A 12,623-nucleotide genomic window follows, 5' to 3' on the forward strand; every position below is an offset into this window, starting at 1 on the left:
CTCCTCCCGCTGTCCGGCCCTCCTCACTCCCCCCTTCCTGGGCCGGCCCCCTAGCCCTCCTTCACCGCTGCTTGCTGGCTCCCTGTCCTCTCCCCACCGAGATTCGCCCCTTTTCTTCCCTCCCCCACGCAAGTCCCCGCGCCGGCTGCCTCCAGGTGGACTCCCTTTGACCCGCTCCTCCCCGCCCCGCAGGTGCTGTCGGGATGCGGAGTCTATGACGGGACTGAGCTCCACGAGGCCTCCGCGTAAGCCCTCAGGGGCCCTTTGCCTTTTTCTGAGTCCCCTGGGGAGGTGCATAGAGGGAGCCCGAGAGAAGTTCTGTAAGTCCCCAAGTAGGGTTGTCACCCTGACCTGAGCTCGCCATTTCATACTCTTGTGTCTTTTTAACACCCACCGGTTACCTTTGAGCTCAGCCTGCGTCTTCTTGACTCTAAGGTGATGAGCGCCTGGGGGGCTCAGTCGGTTAAGTGTCGGACTTCAGCTCAGGTTATGACCTCACAGTTTGTAGGTTCAAGCCCCCGCATCGGGCTCTGTGCTGACATCTCAGAGCCTGGAGCTGCTTCGGATTCTCCATCTTTCTCCCTCTCTGCCTCTCTCCTGCTCACGCTGTGTCTCAAAAAATAAACCTTTAAAAAATGTTTAAAACGAAGGCTGTGAGTCACAAGGTACCTTCAGCTGTAGACACATGTTGCTCAGTAGCATGTTATTTTGTTAAGAAAGGTTTCTGTGAGCGGGACTGGTAGACCTCAGACCTGGAGTGACCGGGAGGGGAGAGTCGTCTCCCTGTGCCCCGAGGAGCCCGAGGCCCTCCCCGTCCTGCATGCGCTGGCGTGGGCGCTGGACATGGGTGGGCAGAGGGCCAGGGGAGCTTCCCGAGGGGCACGAGGGAGCCTGGAGTGTGGACAGGGAGCCCTGTGCAGAGAGCCTGGCAGGTGACAAGGACCAGAACCTGAGCACCAGTGTGGTTCTGCAAGGGAGCACCATGCATCTGCTCCTCTGAAAGGGGGACAGCGGGAGCCCCGTGTCTGGAACGGGTTTGGACTTGTGCCTGGCACAGGACAGCCCTCGGGCAGACCTCATGTCTCTCCCAGCCCTGTGACTGTCATGGCAGAGGTGGCAGAGCAAGCGAGTGTCATGACCGAAAGCCCCGTCAGACCCTTGAGGGCTGCAGCGATTGGCCGGTGGAAGAAGACCGCCCTTGGGGCCGTGACACCAGTGGAGTCACCGGCCCCTGCACCCCCGGCGCTCTGCGGGCGAGCTCAGGGACAGTGAATCCGGGTTGTGGCCATTTGGGTCATCGGCAGGCCACCCATAACTGTTTGCAAAGCAAACAGTGTCCATGAGAGACTTCCCCCGGGCGCTCTGCAAAAACCCTGCCGTGGAAATGCGCTAACGGGTGAGGCTGGGTCGGGCGTGTGGCAGAGTCGTGGGACTTTCCTCCATGCAGGGTACTGGTTCACTTGAGCCGCGGCGGGGCCGAGGTCCAGATCTTCGCTCCTGACGTCCCTCAGATGCACGTGATTGACCACACCAAGGGGCAGCCTTCTGAGAACGAGACCAGGTATGACCCTGCCCCTCTGTCCTCGAACGTGGCCTCGGGCCGGATAGAAACGCCCCGTGAGCGTGCGTGCTGGACGGCCGGGTCCTGGCCGGGCCGCTGCCTGGGCTCTGAGTTCTGAACGCGGTCCTTCAGAGCCCCGTCCTCAGGCTGTTCTGTGGTCGCCTACCAAACCGCGGAGGGACAGAAAGTTCCAGCTAAGTTCCTCCTAGCTTTGTTTTGATCAACTCCTACATTTTTGTGGTGGTTTTTTGCACTGACTGTGCCCTAAGTGGGGCTTGAATTCATGACTCTGAGATCAAGAGTCACAGGCTCTACCGACTGAGCCAACCAGGCAGCCCCCTGCCTTTGTTTAGATCTGTGGGGCGCCTGGGCGGCTCAGTCGGTCAAGCGTCCAACTTTAGCTCAGGTCATGATCTCATAGTTCGTGAGTTCGAGCCCCGCCGGTGGGCTCCGTGCTGACAGCTCAGAGCCCGTGGTCTGTTTCTGATTCTGTGTCCCTTTCTTTGCCCCTCCCCTGCTAATGATTTGTCTCTCTCTGTCTCTCAAAAATAAATAAACGTTTAAAAAAATTAGATTTAGGCGTGCCTCCCAGCGTGGTCTCCGGCCTCACTCACCTCCTTGGGCCCCAGGTCTCCGAGCTGACTCCGTGAGGCATGTGCAGTGGTCTTGGCCCTCGGAGCCTGCCTTCTGCCGCCTTACTCCAGCTCGGGACGGCCACGCTTGCCAGCTGGCTTCACACAGGGGCGCTCTTCCTCCTGGGAGCTGGTGTCAGCACCCCGCCTTCCTTCTCTGTCTGGGTCGCTAGCCCCCAGCTGCACAGCCTGGAGGGGACACCGCACCTGGCCGGCTGTGCTCACGCTGGGCGGTGCCTTGACCCTCCCCGGCTCTGTTCTGTCTTTCATCAGCCTCCCGTTCTGAGAGCTGCACGTGCTCCGAGCGGCCACTTCACCTTTTCTAGGTACTGACTGGTCCCGAGGCCGCTTCCTGCCCTGCGCCGTGCTGCAGGCTGCAGGCTGGACCTGGCGTCATTCAGACCCCTCCTGTGCCCTTTCCCAGGAACGTCCTGACCGAGTCCGCGAGGATCGCCCGTGGCAAGATCAGCGACCTGGCCCAGCTCAGTGCGGCCCATCACGACGCTGCCATCTTCCCCGGGGGCTTCGGAGCTGCCAAAAACCTGTGCGTGTCGGGTCTGTGGGTCGTTCTGCTCTTCACCTGCAGCGAGGCAGGGGCCGGGGTGGGGACGTGAGCAGCTGTCGGGGGTCCCGGGTCCCAGAGGCTGCACGGAGCTGCTGACAGGAACCACCGTAGCTTGGGCCTGGATCCAAGTTTAGCAAGACGTGACTTTTCCTGCCACTTCTCCCAGAATGCTCCTGGTGTGGGCCACGGCTGCGGGGCGGCGGGGGGCTCCTCTGATCTGAGCCTGTGCTAGCCGGACGTGTCACGTCAGAACTGGTGTCCATGTGTCTCATGGACCTTGCCGCGCGGAGGCAGCTGTTCTGGTGGCCGTTCAGATGCGGGGCCCCCATGGAGGGCTTTGCTCTCTGGTTGTCGCCCTGGTAACGGGACCGGCCTCAAGGGCCACTCCGGCCTGACGTCCTGTGGGTTTTAGATCCTGTTTCTGTTTGCTGTCTGTGCGCGTCACGGAAGCCCTCTGCGCACTGGCCTCGCCGCCCGGCACTTCCGTTCCAAGGCGGCCTCACCACCGCCACCGGGGGTGGGGAGACGTGAGGCCGCCGCGTCCGTGGTTTCGGGTTCAAACACGCGACGCGGCAGGTGTGACGGCCTGGACTGAGCGTGTTCTGGTGGAAAGGACAGATCACCGAACTGGGGAGCCTTTCCCTGAGTCCGGGATGAGGCCGCTCCTCGGTCCCAGGCCCAAGGCCCCGGACAGGGAGCGCTCACCTCCTGCTGAAGGCTGTTCCGGAGCTTTGGTGGCCTCCCCTGCCCGGGCCCTGCCCTCTGCCTCCCTGCTGCAAGTCCTTTCTCCCAACCCCTGCCGATGGGCCCGTGCACTGCTCTCGCTTCCCACCCCATGCCCTTTCGCTCCCAGACTGCATGGGCGCTCGGTGCCACCGGCTCCCTCACCCGGGACCCCCGGCCTCGGCCAGCACCGCCCCCCTTGGGCTTCCTTGCTGAGCCGTTGGGTCTGTGTCAGCTGCTGCCGCCTAAGACGGGTTCCTCTTCTCCCCCAGCCTTCCCTCCTTGTGGCAGCGCCAGGGCCGGGCACCTCGGGTCCCCCTGCTCACTGCCGCCCTCGCCCTGTTTGCTTGGCTGGCCGGTGCCCCCCGCCCCGCACACACTGGCCCTGGCCGCTCTCCTCTGCCTGCGGACATTTGAGCGGCCTTCATCCAGACCCCAGCCCCGCGCTCCCAGCCCCTGTGGCACTGCCTCCCCCTCACTCCCGTCTGCTTCCAAAAATCTGCCTTTCGGGGGACCGCCCCCTTCATGTACCTCTGGGCAGTGGGTGACGGAGGGCGCTGTGTTGCTGGCCGAGCCTCCTCTCTGACTGTAGCTCCTCAAGCACGAGGCCCCTCCAGGGGCCTGCTGGGGTTGTGTCCCTGGCACAACTGATGCCCCACCGTCAGGTGACCTCGAAGCAGACACGGGGCGTGCTGGGCAGCTGGTGGGTCTGTGTCTGCACTCCAGGAAGTGGTGGCCTTGGGTCAGCGCTCCTGTCTGAGCCCACTTCCCCGGGGAAGCTGTGGCTTAGGGCCACCTGCCCTGTTCTCCCGACCTTTCCGGAAGGCCCGGCCGGCTCCCGTGTCCTTGCTCTCCGCGGCTGTGGCCGCTGTGCTTGTGCAGGGTGCACGCAGCAGGCGAGTTCGCTGGGGGCGCAGGTTCACGGTGGGAACCGGCCTCCTCTCGTGTGGGCCGTCACGTGTGGTCGTGTTAGAAATCTAAGCAGGTCGGGGTGTCGTAAGCTCAGTGTTTTGAACTTTGTGTCTGTCACACACGGGGCGGCGTGGTGGTGGCGCACCGGCCCCCCGCCCCCCCCCCCCCCAGCTGCACGCGCAGACCCCAGGGGCAGACGGTCCGGCCGTGGCGGGCACTCACTTCCAGTCCTGCCTTTTGCCTCGATAGCTGTCCGGCGGCACAGTGACGTGTTTGAAACGCTGCGTTTGCGTGCACCCCGAGAGCGCAGCAGCACCTCAGGAGAACACCCCCCTCGCGCCCACCGCTGTCCCGCCAGGGCCGTGACGCTGCCTGGACCCCCAGGACCGGAGCCAGTGTGCAGAGCGGGCGGCCCGGAAACGGGGCTCCTGAGAGAGCATGTGCCTCGGGGGCCGGTGGGCGTGGCCAGTCGCCTCCCAGAGCGCGGGCTGGAGGAGGGGGCCGTCCCCGAGTCTCATCTCCCTGCGCCTCGTCAGTGGGGGGCTGTCACTGGCTTCAGGCCCACGCTGTCGCCTTCGGTTCGCTCCGGTATCTGCCGCCCTCCTCGGCCGCCGTCTTTGCTGGAATCGTACGAACTGTTGGTCTCGGGGGCTGGGGACTCAGCGGAGCCCCTTGTCCCGTCTGCGGGGTAGGGCTGGGGGCTCCCCAGGGAGGCGGACGCCCCGCTGTGAGAGGCCTCTTCTCGCGCCAGGAGCACGTTCGCCGTGGACGGGAAGGACTGCAGAGTCCACGCAGACGTGGAGCGCGTCCTGAGGGAGTTCCACGCGGCCGGCAAGCCCATCGGGTACGTAGGGCTGTGGAGGGCAGGGCTGCGCCGTCCCGAAAGCCCGTACTCACTGTGGGGTTCACGGGGCATTCGAGGCGCCCTCCAGCTTGGGAAATTCTGTTGTGTGCTTAGGTCAGGAGCTCTTGGTGACTTAACAGGAAGGAGAGCTTCTAGAAGGTTCCCCAGTCAGTCCGTCCCTGACCCCCAGCCTTTTCCAGTGCTCGTTCCCCTCTCCCAGCCTCTGCCTTCCGTCCCCCCTCGGGGCAGGCTGGAGCCAGTCATGCCACTCTCGCTGCCTTCCCTGGGCCCGCGTACTGCTTGCACGCCCGGCTCTTCACCCCGGTCTGTGTAGTCGCTGTGGGGTTTGAACACTGCGTCAGTATGTTCTAACGACACTTGCCCGCGGCCTGTCCTAGCGGCCTCTCCTCGGGGTCTCTAGAGGCGGCGCGGAGAACCCGGCAGGTGCTGTGGGAGCTGAGGCAGCGGAGAGGCCCCGGGAACACGGCGGCCCAGAGAGGTCTGGGCGGCAGCTGGGAGGGTTGTGGACCCCGAGCGAGGGGAGGGCAGTGCCCGACAGCCACACGATGGGGTGGCCTGGCCTGTAGCTGTTGTGGTGGATGCCACCTGTGTCCGCCGAGCGCACAGTGACGTGGGCAGGGTGCCGGCGTGGGGTCTGGGCCCGGAGGTCAGGTGTGGGCCAAGCCACCGGGCTCAGGAGCTACTGGTCCGGAGCGCCTCCTGCCTGCACCCCTTGGGGAGTGGAGTTCATGTCACGTGTGACACCCTTGCTCCTGACCACGGGGTGGCCCGGGCGCCACCTCTCAGCTGCCAGGCGCTCTGGCCAGTGTCTGTGCTCGTTCTCAAGGTCAGTGAGGGTCTTCGTGCCTCGCCGCGCCCCCTGGCCCGGCGTCTCCTCGTGCGCCCGGGGCCGACCCTGGCCCGGCGTCTCCTCGTGCGCCCGGGGCCGACCCTGGCCTGGCGTCTCCTCATGCGCCCAGAGCTGACCCTGGCCTTCACTTTTCAGCTTGTGCTGCATCGCTCCCGTCCTTGCAGCCAAAGTGCTCCGTGGCGTCGAGGTCACCGTGGGCCACGAGCAGGAGGAAGGTGGCAAGTGGCCCTATGCGGGGACTGCGGAGGCCATCAAAGCCCTGGGCGCCAAGCACTGTGTGAAGGGAGTGACCATATCCTTTGTGACAGCCGAGGGCGGTGGAGTATGGTGCTGAGGACCCCTCCTCTGGCCTCAGGGGCTTTGCCAGGCAGGCCGCCTCTTGAACCAGGGGCAGCACTGCTGGGGGGGGTCTGGGAGCACATACGTGAGGGGCATAGGGCCCAAGGCCTTGACGCATCCGTCCCCTGGCCTGCTAGGTGCGGGCCGGGTCCGGCACACCCCAGGCACACTGGCCTGCCTGGCCAGCGGTCAGCCTCAGGCTCCGCGGGGAAGACTTCTGGCTGGAGGCTGGGAGCTGCCTGCCAGTGGGGGGACCGGGCCCCGGGCTGGGGTGGAGGCTGCGGGTAGGAGAAGTCCCGGGGGGTTTCCTGGCTTTGGTGGAAGTCCCCCAGGGTGATGTGGACGGGAGCCGGCCCCGTGGCCTCAGTGGCCCCTGGTCCTCCCATGGGTGCCCGAGCTGTGGGCACAGAGCCTCGGGGCCGGGCCCACCACCATCCAGGTCCACAGCTGGCCCCAGACCAGAGGAACAGAGCGGCACAGTGTCCCAGAAGGTGCTGGAGACAGCACTGTGACCCTGGGTGTCTGTCTTGAAGGTGCGCTGGTCTCCCGGGAGGGCTGTTTGGCTTACGGACGGTTTTGGGCTAAGTGTCCATCCCCCTCCTGCACAGAGTGGCCCGCTCACCGGCTTCGGTGGAGGTGGCCCAGGGGCCTTCAGAGCGGGTCCAGGAGAACACGTTTTACGGAGGACGCAGGGCCAGTCCCATCACTGCTTGGTGCCTGCCTGACCAGGGCAAGAGCCGGGCTTGTGTCGAGAGAGGGTCCCGGGCTAGATGGCCTTCCGAGGCGGGCACTGGGGCGCTCTCTGTTCTGGTGTCTGGGTGGGGAGGAGTTGCAGTTGCGGGGGGACGCCGGCGCGCCCGTGTGTGCGGCCCAGGCCTGAGGGGGCGGAGGTCGGGAGCAGGGCAGTACCGGACGAGGCCCTGCCCGCGGCCCTGCAGCGGAACGACCCCCGTTTAGAGCTCCGTTGAGAAGGATGGGGAGCCCGCTTGGGGGAGGGGAGGCTTCACATCCGCGACCCGCTTGTCCTTGCCCGGTGGTGTTTTTCCGTAACTCCGTGCACGAAGCTCACGTGGACCAGAAGAACAAGGTGGTCACGACCCCGGCCTTCATGTGCGAGACGGCGCTCCACCACATCCACGACGGGATCGGGGTCATGGTGAAGAAGGTGCTGGAGCTCTGTGGGAAGTGACGGCGCCGCGGGCCCCGCCTCCTCCACCAGGTGGAGCTGGTGGCCTGCTTCCTGGCTGCTGTCCTTGGGCAGGACACGTCTGCTCACACCTGCAGGTGTTTCCGGTCTGAAGAGGGGTCCCGGGGGCAGCAGCAGCCCTCGGGGCGGAGGCTGGCGGGCGCGAGGAGCCTCTGGCTGCCAGAGATTAAGACGGGACCTGCTTTTTCAGGGAGGGAATCGGGGGGCACAGCCCACCGTCTTAGCTTTGGCCGGCTGCAGGGTACCTGCTGTTTCGGGGGGGAAGAATTTTTAAGTTTATGGGTCTAGTAATTAGGAGCCACGTTACCGTCTCCCTGGGCAATCGGGGGCTCTCTGCTTTGGAGTCACACGTACTGAAAGGACATGCGGGTTCACCGGAGGCCAGGGGGACGGACGGCCTTTCCAAGCGGACATCGGGACGGCCGTGCATCCCCGAGCTGGCACGCGGGAGCACAGACGAGGGCGCTAGCTTCCAGAAAGGACGGGAGGGGGTGGCGGCCCGCACGCACGGGCGTGTGTGTGTGTGTGAGTGTGTGGTGGGCCCGCGGGGGTTGGGGTACCGTCGCGTCCATCCCGGGCTGCAAGCACAGCCAGAGCGAGACGCACGGAGCAGGGGCAATAAAGCATCTTGTAGGCGCACCAGCCTGTGTCTGTGTGTGTGTGCGCTTCTGTTTTGGGGAGAAACACTGACGGGGGACCCAGTGCAGGTCAGGCTGTACCCCCCGTGGCACATCCCTCCTTCCCGTCCGCCTCCTGTGACCCCCGGGAGGGTGCCCCCCATGCAGATGCCAGGGCGTCCGTGCGTGCTGCATTTGGTTTTGAGAAAGCTGCCAGGTTCAGCGTAGCGAGCCGTAGTGCAGCCCAGTCCACGCTGAACCGTGTTGGTGCCGGCGTGGGCACGGGGTGCCGAGGCCCGGCCCCCCCCCCACTCTCTGGTGGTTTTCCGGGCCTGGGGGGGCATGGGAGCAGGGCTCGTGGACAGGGCAGTGACGCCTGATGCCATGCCCGGCCCCCAGCTCACCTGCCGGCTGGCCGGCCTCAGCGTTGTGGCCCCTCCTCCTGAGAACTTTGTTCTCCGGTGGCCTGAAGCAGGAGCCCCCTGGGCACACCCGCGGGCACCAGCCACACTGCCCAGGGCCATCCTCGCCCTGCAGCTCCCGGGGCGTCCCAGGCCAGGTCACCTACGATGACTGCCTCCCTCTTAAGAGACTTGTCTGTTGAGACCCTTGTTGCGTAGATGCGGGTGTGCACGTAGGGCAGGGCGCCTGGGCCACCCGCGGACAGCTCGGGGAGCTGTCACAAGGCGGACGCAGCTGTGGAACCAGAGACCCGTCCTTGCCACCCTCCCACCCCTGCCACCGCCACCACCACCAGGGACGATACATCTCGGCCCCCTGCACAGGCTTTCCTCGGTGGACATGGTCCCAGATGGGACCTGTTTCCTGCTGTCTTGCTTCCACCGGGGCTTTCCCATGGCGCCTGAGTGAGCGCCGCCTTCACAAATGTCCTTGTCGGTGTTTTGGCGCATGTCACATCCACGCTGGGGCTCGGGGCTCGTGCAGAGCTCCATCCGGGTGCCAGACCCCGGCTCAGCTCCAGGGGTGAGGCCTCCGGGTTGCAGGGATGTTTCGAGCTTGGCTTTGGTGGGTAAGGTCCAGCTAGCGCGGCGCACCCTGGCCACCCCCAGCCCATGCGGCACTTGGCCTGGCAGGCCTCATCTGTGCCCCTCCCCCCGCCACACGTGGATGGTGCGGCCCGAGGCAGTATCTGGCGTCTCCCTGATGTCCCCAGGGCTTCCGGCCGTCCGGTTCCGCGAAGCTCGTGTTGAGTTTCTCACTGGAGCTGCTGGTACATCTGGCTGCACCTGTTTGCTCCCATTGGCCTTTCGTCTTCAAGGGGCCCCTGGTGTCGGGGCAGGCCCGTCCCCGCCTGCCTGGGGTGTGGCGTTGTCCTGAAGAGAACCTCATTCTGGCTCAGGAAGGCTTTTTCCTGTTACCTGTTGTGTCCATTTGTCTGGAGGCCGTGTGTGTGACTTCAGCCGCTCTGCAGGGCAGTGCGAGGGAGGTCCCCGAGGACCCGCTCCATGGTGGCATCGTGCCGCTGCCGCCCTTTTCCTTCTCAAGGACGCCAAGGACCTGATCACCCAGTTAAGAAGGGCACGTGTGCATCTTTCCTCCTAAAATCCCGCCGCAGCAGGGAGTCTCGGTGCCCGCCAGTGTGTGGCCTCACACCTGTCCCCCTGGCCTGTGCGGCCGCCGTGGGAGGGGGCCCGTGCTCTGGAAATAAATCCCAGCGTCTGATGCTCCGGAGCGTGGCCCCAGCGGACCAGAAGCAAGGGGTGCAGTCATCTCTCATTGCCGGTGCCCCAGGGGCAGGGGGACAGGTGACTGTGAGGTGGCCGGCGGTGTGAGAACAGGTTCAGGTGGACCCCCCCCAGGGGAGTGGCCCGAGGGTTAGTTCAAGGGCAGCACGGGCGTGGAGCGGCCCAGGGTACCGGTAACGTGGCTGGCACCCGCGACAGGGCCGTGGTGGCGCCCGGACGCCCCTCGCCGTAAGTTTCTCTCGGAGGTCTGCTTTTGGTGTCTCCACACATCTTGATTAAGTTCAGATTTTCAGTTATTTCTAAGTATTTTTAACTCTCTCTTGAGACTCCTTTGATCCACATGTTATTTACAAGTGTGCTGTCTAATCTCCAACTTCAGTTGTGTCTCAGTTACTGATTTCTGGTTGAATTCCACTGCGGTCTGAGAACAGACATCGTATGATTTCTGTTATTCTGTATTTGTTGAGCTGTGTCCGTGGCTTGGAACGTGCTGTGCCTTGCTGAGTGCTCCACGTGAGCTCGAGGGGAGCGTGTGCCGTGCCGCTGTGGGACACGGCGGTCCCCGGAGGAGCCTGACGTCCGGCTGGTGGCATCGGGTTCGACTGTGTCCTCACGGATTTCCCGCGGCGGGTCTGCCCTCCTCGGAGGCAGGGCCGGGCCGTCGGAGCCCCAGCCGTGACGGTGGATTCAGCTGTTCTCCTCGCAGTCTGCCCGTTTCTGCCACGTGTAGTTTGACCCTCTGTTATCAGGCACGTTTGTGTGAAGGACGGTTATGTCCTCTGCCGGGACTGGCTGTTGGCATCATGTCGTCTCCTCCTTGTGCGAACTTCCTTTGTTCGAGAATCGCTGTGTCTGATACTGAGGAGCCCCTTCCACTCCTGGTGGCCGTACGTGCTCTGTCTTTCCTCACCCACCCACTCTCAACCTAAACGTGTTTCTGTGTTAACCTGCATTTCCTGTGGGCCACGTGGGGCCTGGCACGCTCCTTCAGTCGGTGCGCTCGGGGAGAGGACGGATGTGGCTGGACTAACGTCTCCCACGCTCGTCACTTTGGTGCCCTTGGTCTTGGTCCTGAGTTTGTCTTCCACGCTGCTTCTGCCTTTCAGGGTTTTAACTGAGCGTTCTCTATGGTTCGCTTTTCTTCCTTAGCATCTGTTTATTCCTCTTGTACCTTCTTCGGCGGTTGCCCTGCAGCCCGCTCAGCACTGACGCTGAATCCCGATCCGCTTTCACGTAACACTGTGCCAGCGCCCAGCTCGCAGGGCCCTCGTGCTGACTCGGCCCCTGCCCCGCCCTCCCCGCCGCCTCCCACGTCACGTTCACGTCCGTCGTGGTCACGGGCCCCTGTCCTGGTTGCTTTGAAGGAACTGCTGTTGGTTCAAGTGAGGATAAGAGAAATACAACTCAGAGCTGTGCCGTCACTTGCTCCTCCTCCCGTGACTGACGTCCCCTTGGGCTCTCGACACCGCCCGCCCCGCGAGGCCCGTCTGCCCGCACCGGACGCCCCCAGTTTTCATGCGAGGAAGTCTGTATCGCTCCTCCCCCTCTGACAGATAGTTCCCCGGGTGTAGACATCTAGGCTGTGACTTTTTTCTATCAACCCTCCTCAGTATTCAGTGCACCGTCTTCCGCTCCCGCAGTCTGAGCAGGACAGACCGTACCGGGTGTGTGGCCTGCCGCCTTTGCCCTGCTCCTCGCTGAGGGCAAGCCCGGGCCCCTGGGCACTGCGCCCAGCAGCATGGACTGTTCTGGAAGCGCGGCCCTGGCTTTCGTCCAGCAAATGCTGCTGTGTGCTCTCCCGGCCCCGCTTCTGCAGGGCGGTCCTGTGGCTTTGGACGCTCTCACGGGTTCGCGCCTGGTCTGGACGTGCTCCCCGGGGCGCGGCCTTCCTCCCTGTGAGAAAGGAGTGGGTGTGGAGGCGGGAGGGCGGCCTGGGCGGGCGGGGCGCGCTGACCTCAGGGAGGCCAGGGCCCGGTGCTCCCTAGGGGCCCTGCTCGGGGTGACGGGCTAGGGGCTTGACCCTGGCAGCTGCGCCCAGTGAGGAAATGCCCGCACGCATACGAGCTGTCTGGGAGCCGCCAGCCCAGATTGTGGACCTGGAACTTGAGGCTTTGGGGCTAGTTTGTTGCTCACAAGAGGCCACTGATAAACCCTGGCCCGGGCTGGGCTGGGGACCCCGCCTGGTCCCAGGGGACCTTGCCCCTGGCTGAGCCCCAGGGGGCGGACGGCCCCGTCCTTGCTCATATCGGGCCGAGCCCCCCCACGGGGCCTGGTGGGAGGCCTGCCCTGGATCGGTGCCGTGGGCTGAACGGGTCGATCCTGCACCCCAGGGCTTGCACGGCAGCCCCAGCACGTGGCATGGGGTGGCGGCTGGAGTGTGTGTGCTGGAAGTCAGCCCCCGGGCAGGCATCAGAAGGAAGGAAGCGGGTGCAGTGGCCGGGTCACAGCAGCTCGTGGCTGCGTCGCAGGAGAGGCCCGCGGCTGGGCAGTCCCGGGGGAGGGGGCGGACAGGTCGTCTGTAACTTGAGCACGTCCCACCTGCCCGGGGGGCCTGTCCACCCCCCCCCAGGCCCGGGCTCCGTGGATCAGGAGAGGGGAGCGCAGGGGCGGGAGGCCCCAGCGGCGGGGTCAGCGCTCCGGGCACCG

At 64.9% G+C, this 12,623-nt stretch overlaps 1 protein-coding gene across 1 annotated transcript; it reads left to right on the plus strand.

Moving 5' to 3' along the window:
* Window positions 1-141: 141 nt before the first annotated feature.
* On the plus strand, window positions 142-8,297 carry GATD3A (glutamine amidotransferase like class 1 domain containing 3A). Its single transcript, XM_029938857.1, has 6 exons — window positions 142-245; window positions 1,448-1,561; window positions 2,618-2,737; window positions 5,145-5,237; window positions 6,244-6,400; window positions 7,508-8,297. The coding sequence occupies exons 2-6, from the start codon at window positions 1,512-1,514 to the stop codon at window positions 7,634-7,636; spliced, it is 549 nt and encodes a 182-aa protein (XP_029794717.1). The 5' UTR covers window positions 142-245; window positions 1,448-1,511; the 3' UTR covers window positions 7,637-8,297.
* Window positions 8,298-12,623: the final 4,326 nt, after the last annotated feature.

This window comes from Suricata suricatta, chromosome 5 (assembly GCF_006229205.1).
Source record: "Suricata suricatta isolate VVHF042 chromosome 5, meerkat_22Aug2017_6uvM2_HiC, whole genome shotgun sequence".
Lineage (NCBI taxonomy): Eukaryota > Metazoa > Chordata > Mammalia > Carnivora > Herpestidae > Suricata > Suricata suricatta.

What these genes read in the sequence shown, in the direction of transcription:
- GATD3A (XM_029938857.1), top strand. Translation starts at nt 1,512, where the DNA reads ATGCACGTGATTGACCACACCAAGGGGCAGCCTTCTGAGAACGAGACC. An exon ending in CCTTCTGAGAACGAGACCAG is followed by an intron (nt 1,562 to 2,617) that starts GTATGACCCTGC and finishes GCCCTTTCCCAG; the next exon opens with GAACGTCCTGACCGAGTCCG. An exon ending in TTCGGAGCTGCCAAAAACCT is followed by an intron (nt 2,738 to 5,144) that starts GTGCGTGTCGGG and finishes TTCTCGCGCCAG; the next exon opens with GAGCACGTTCGCCGTGGACG.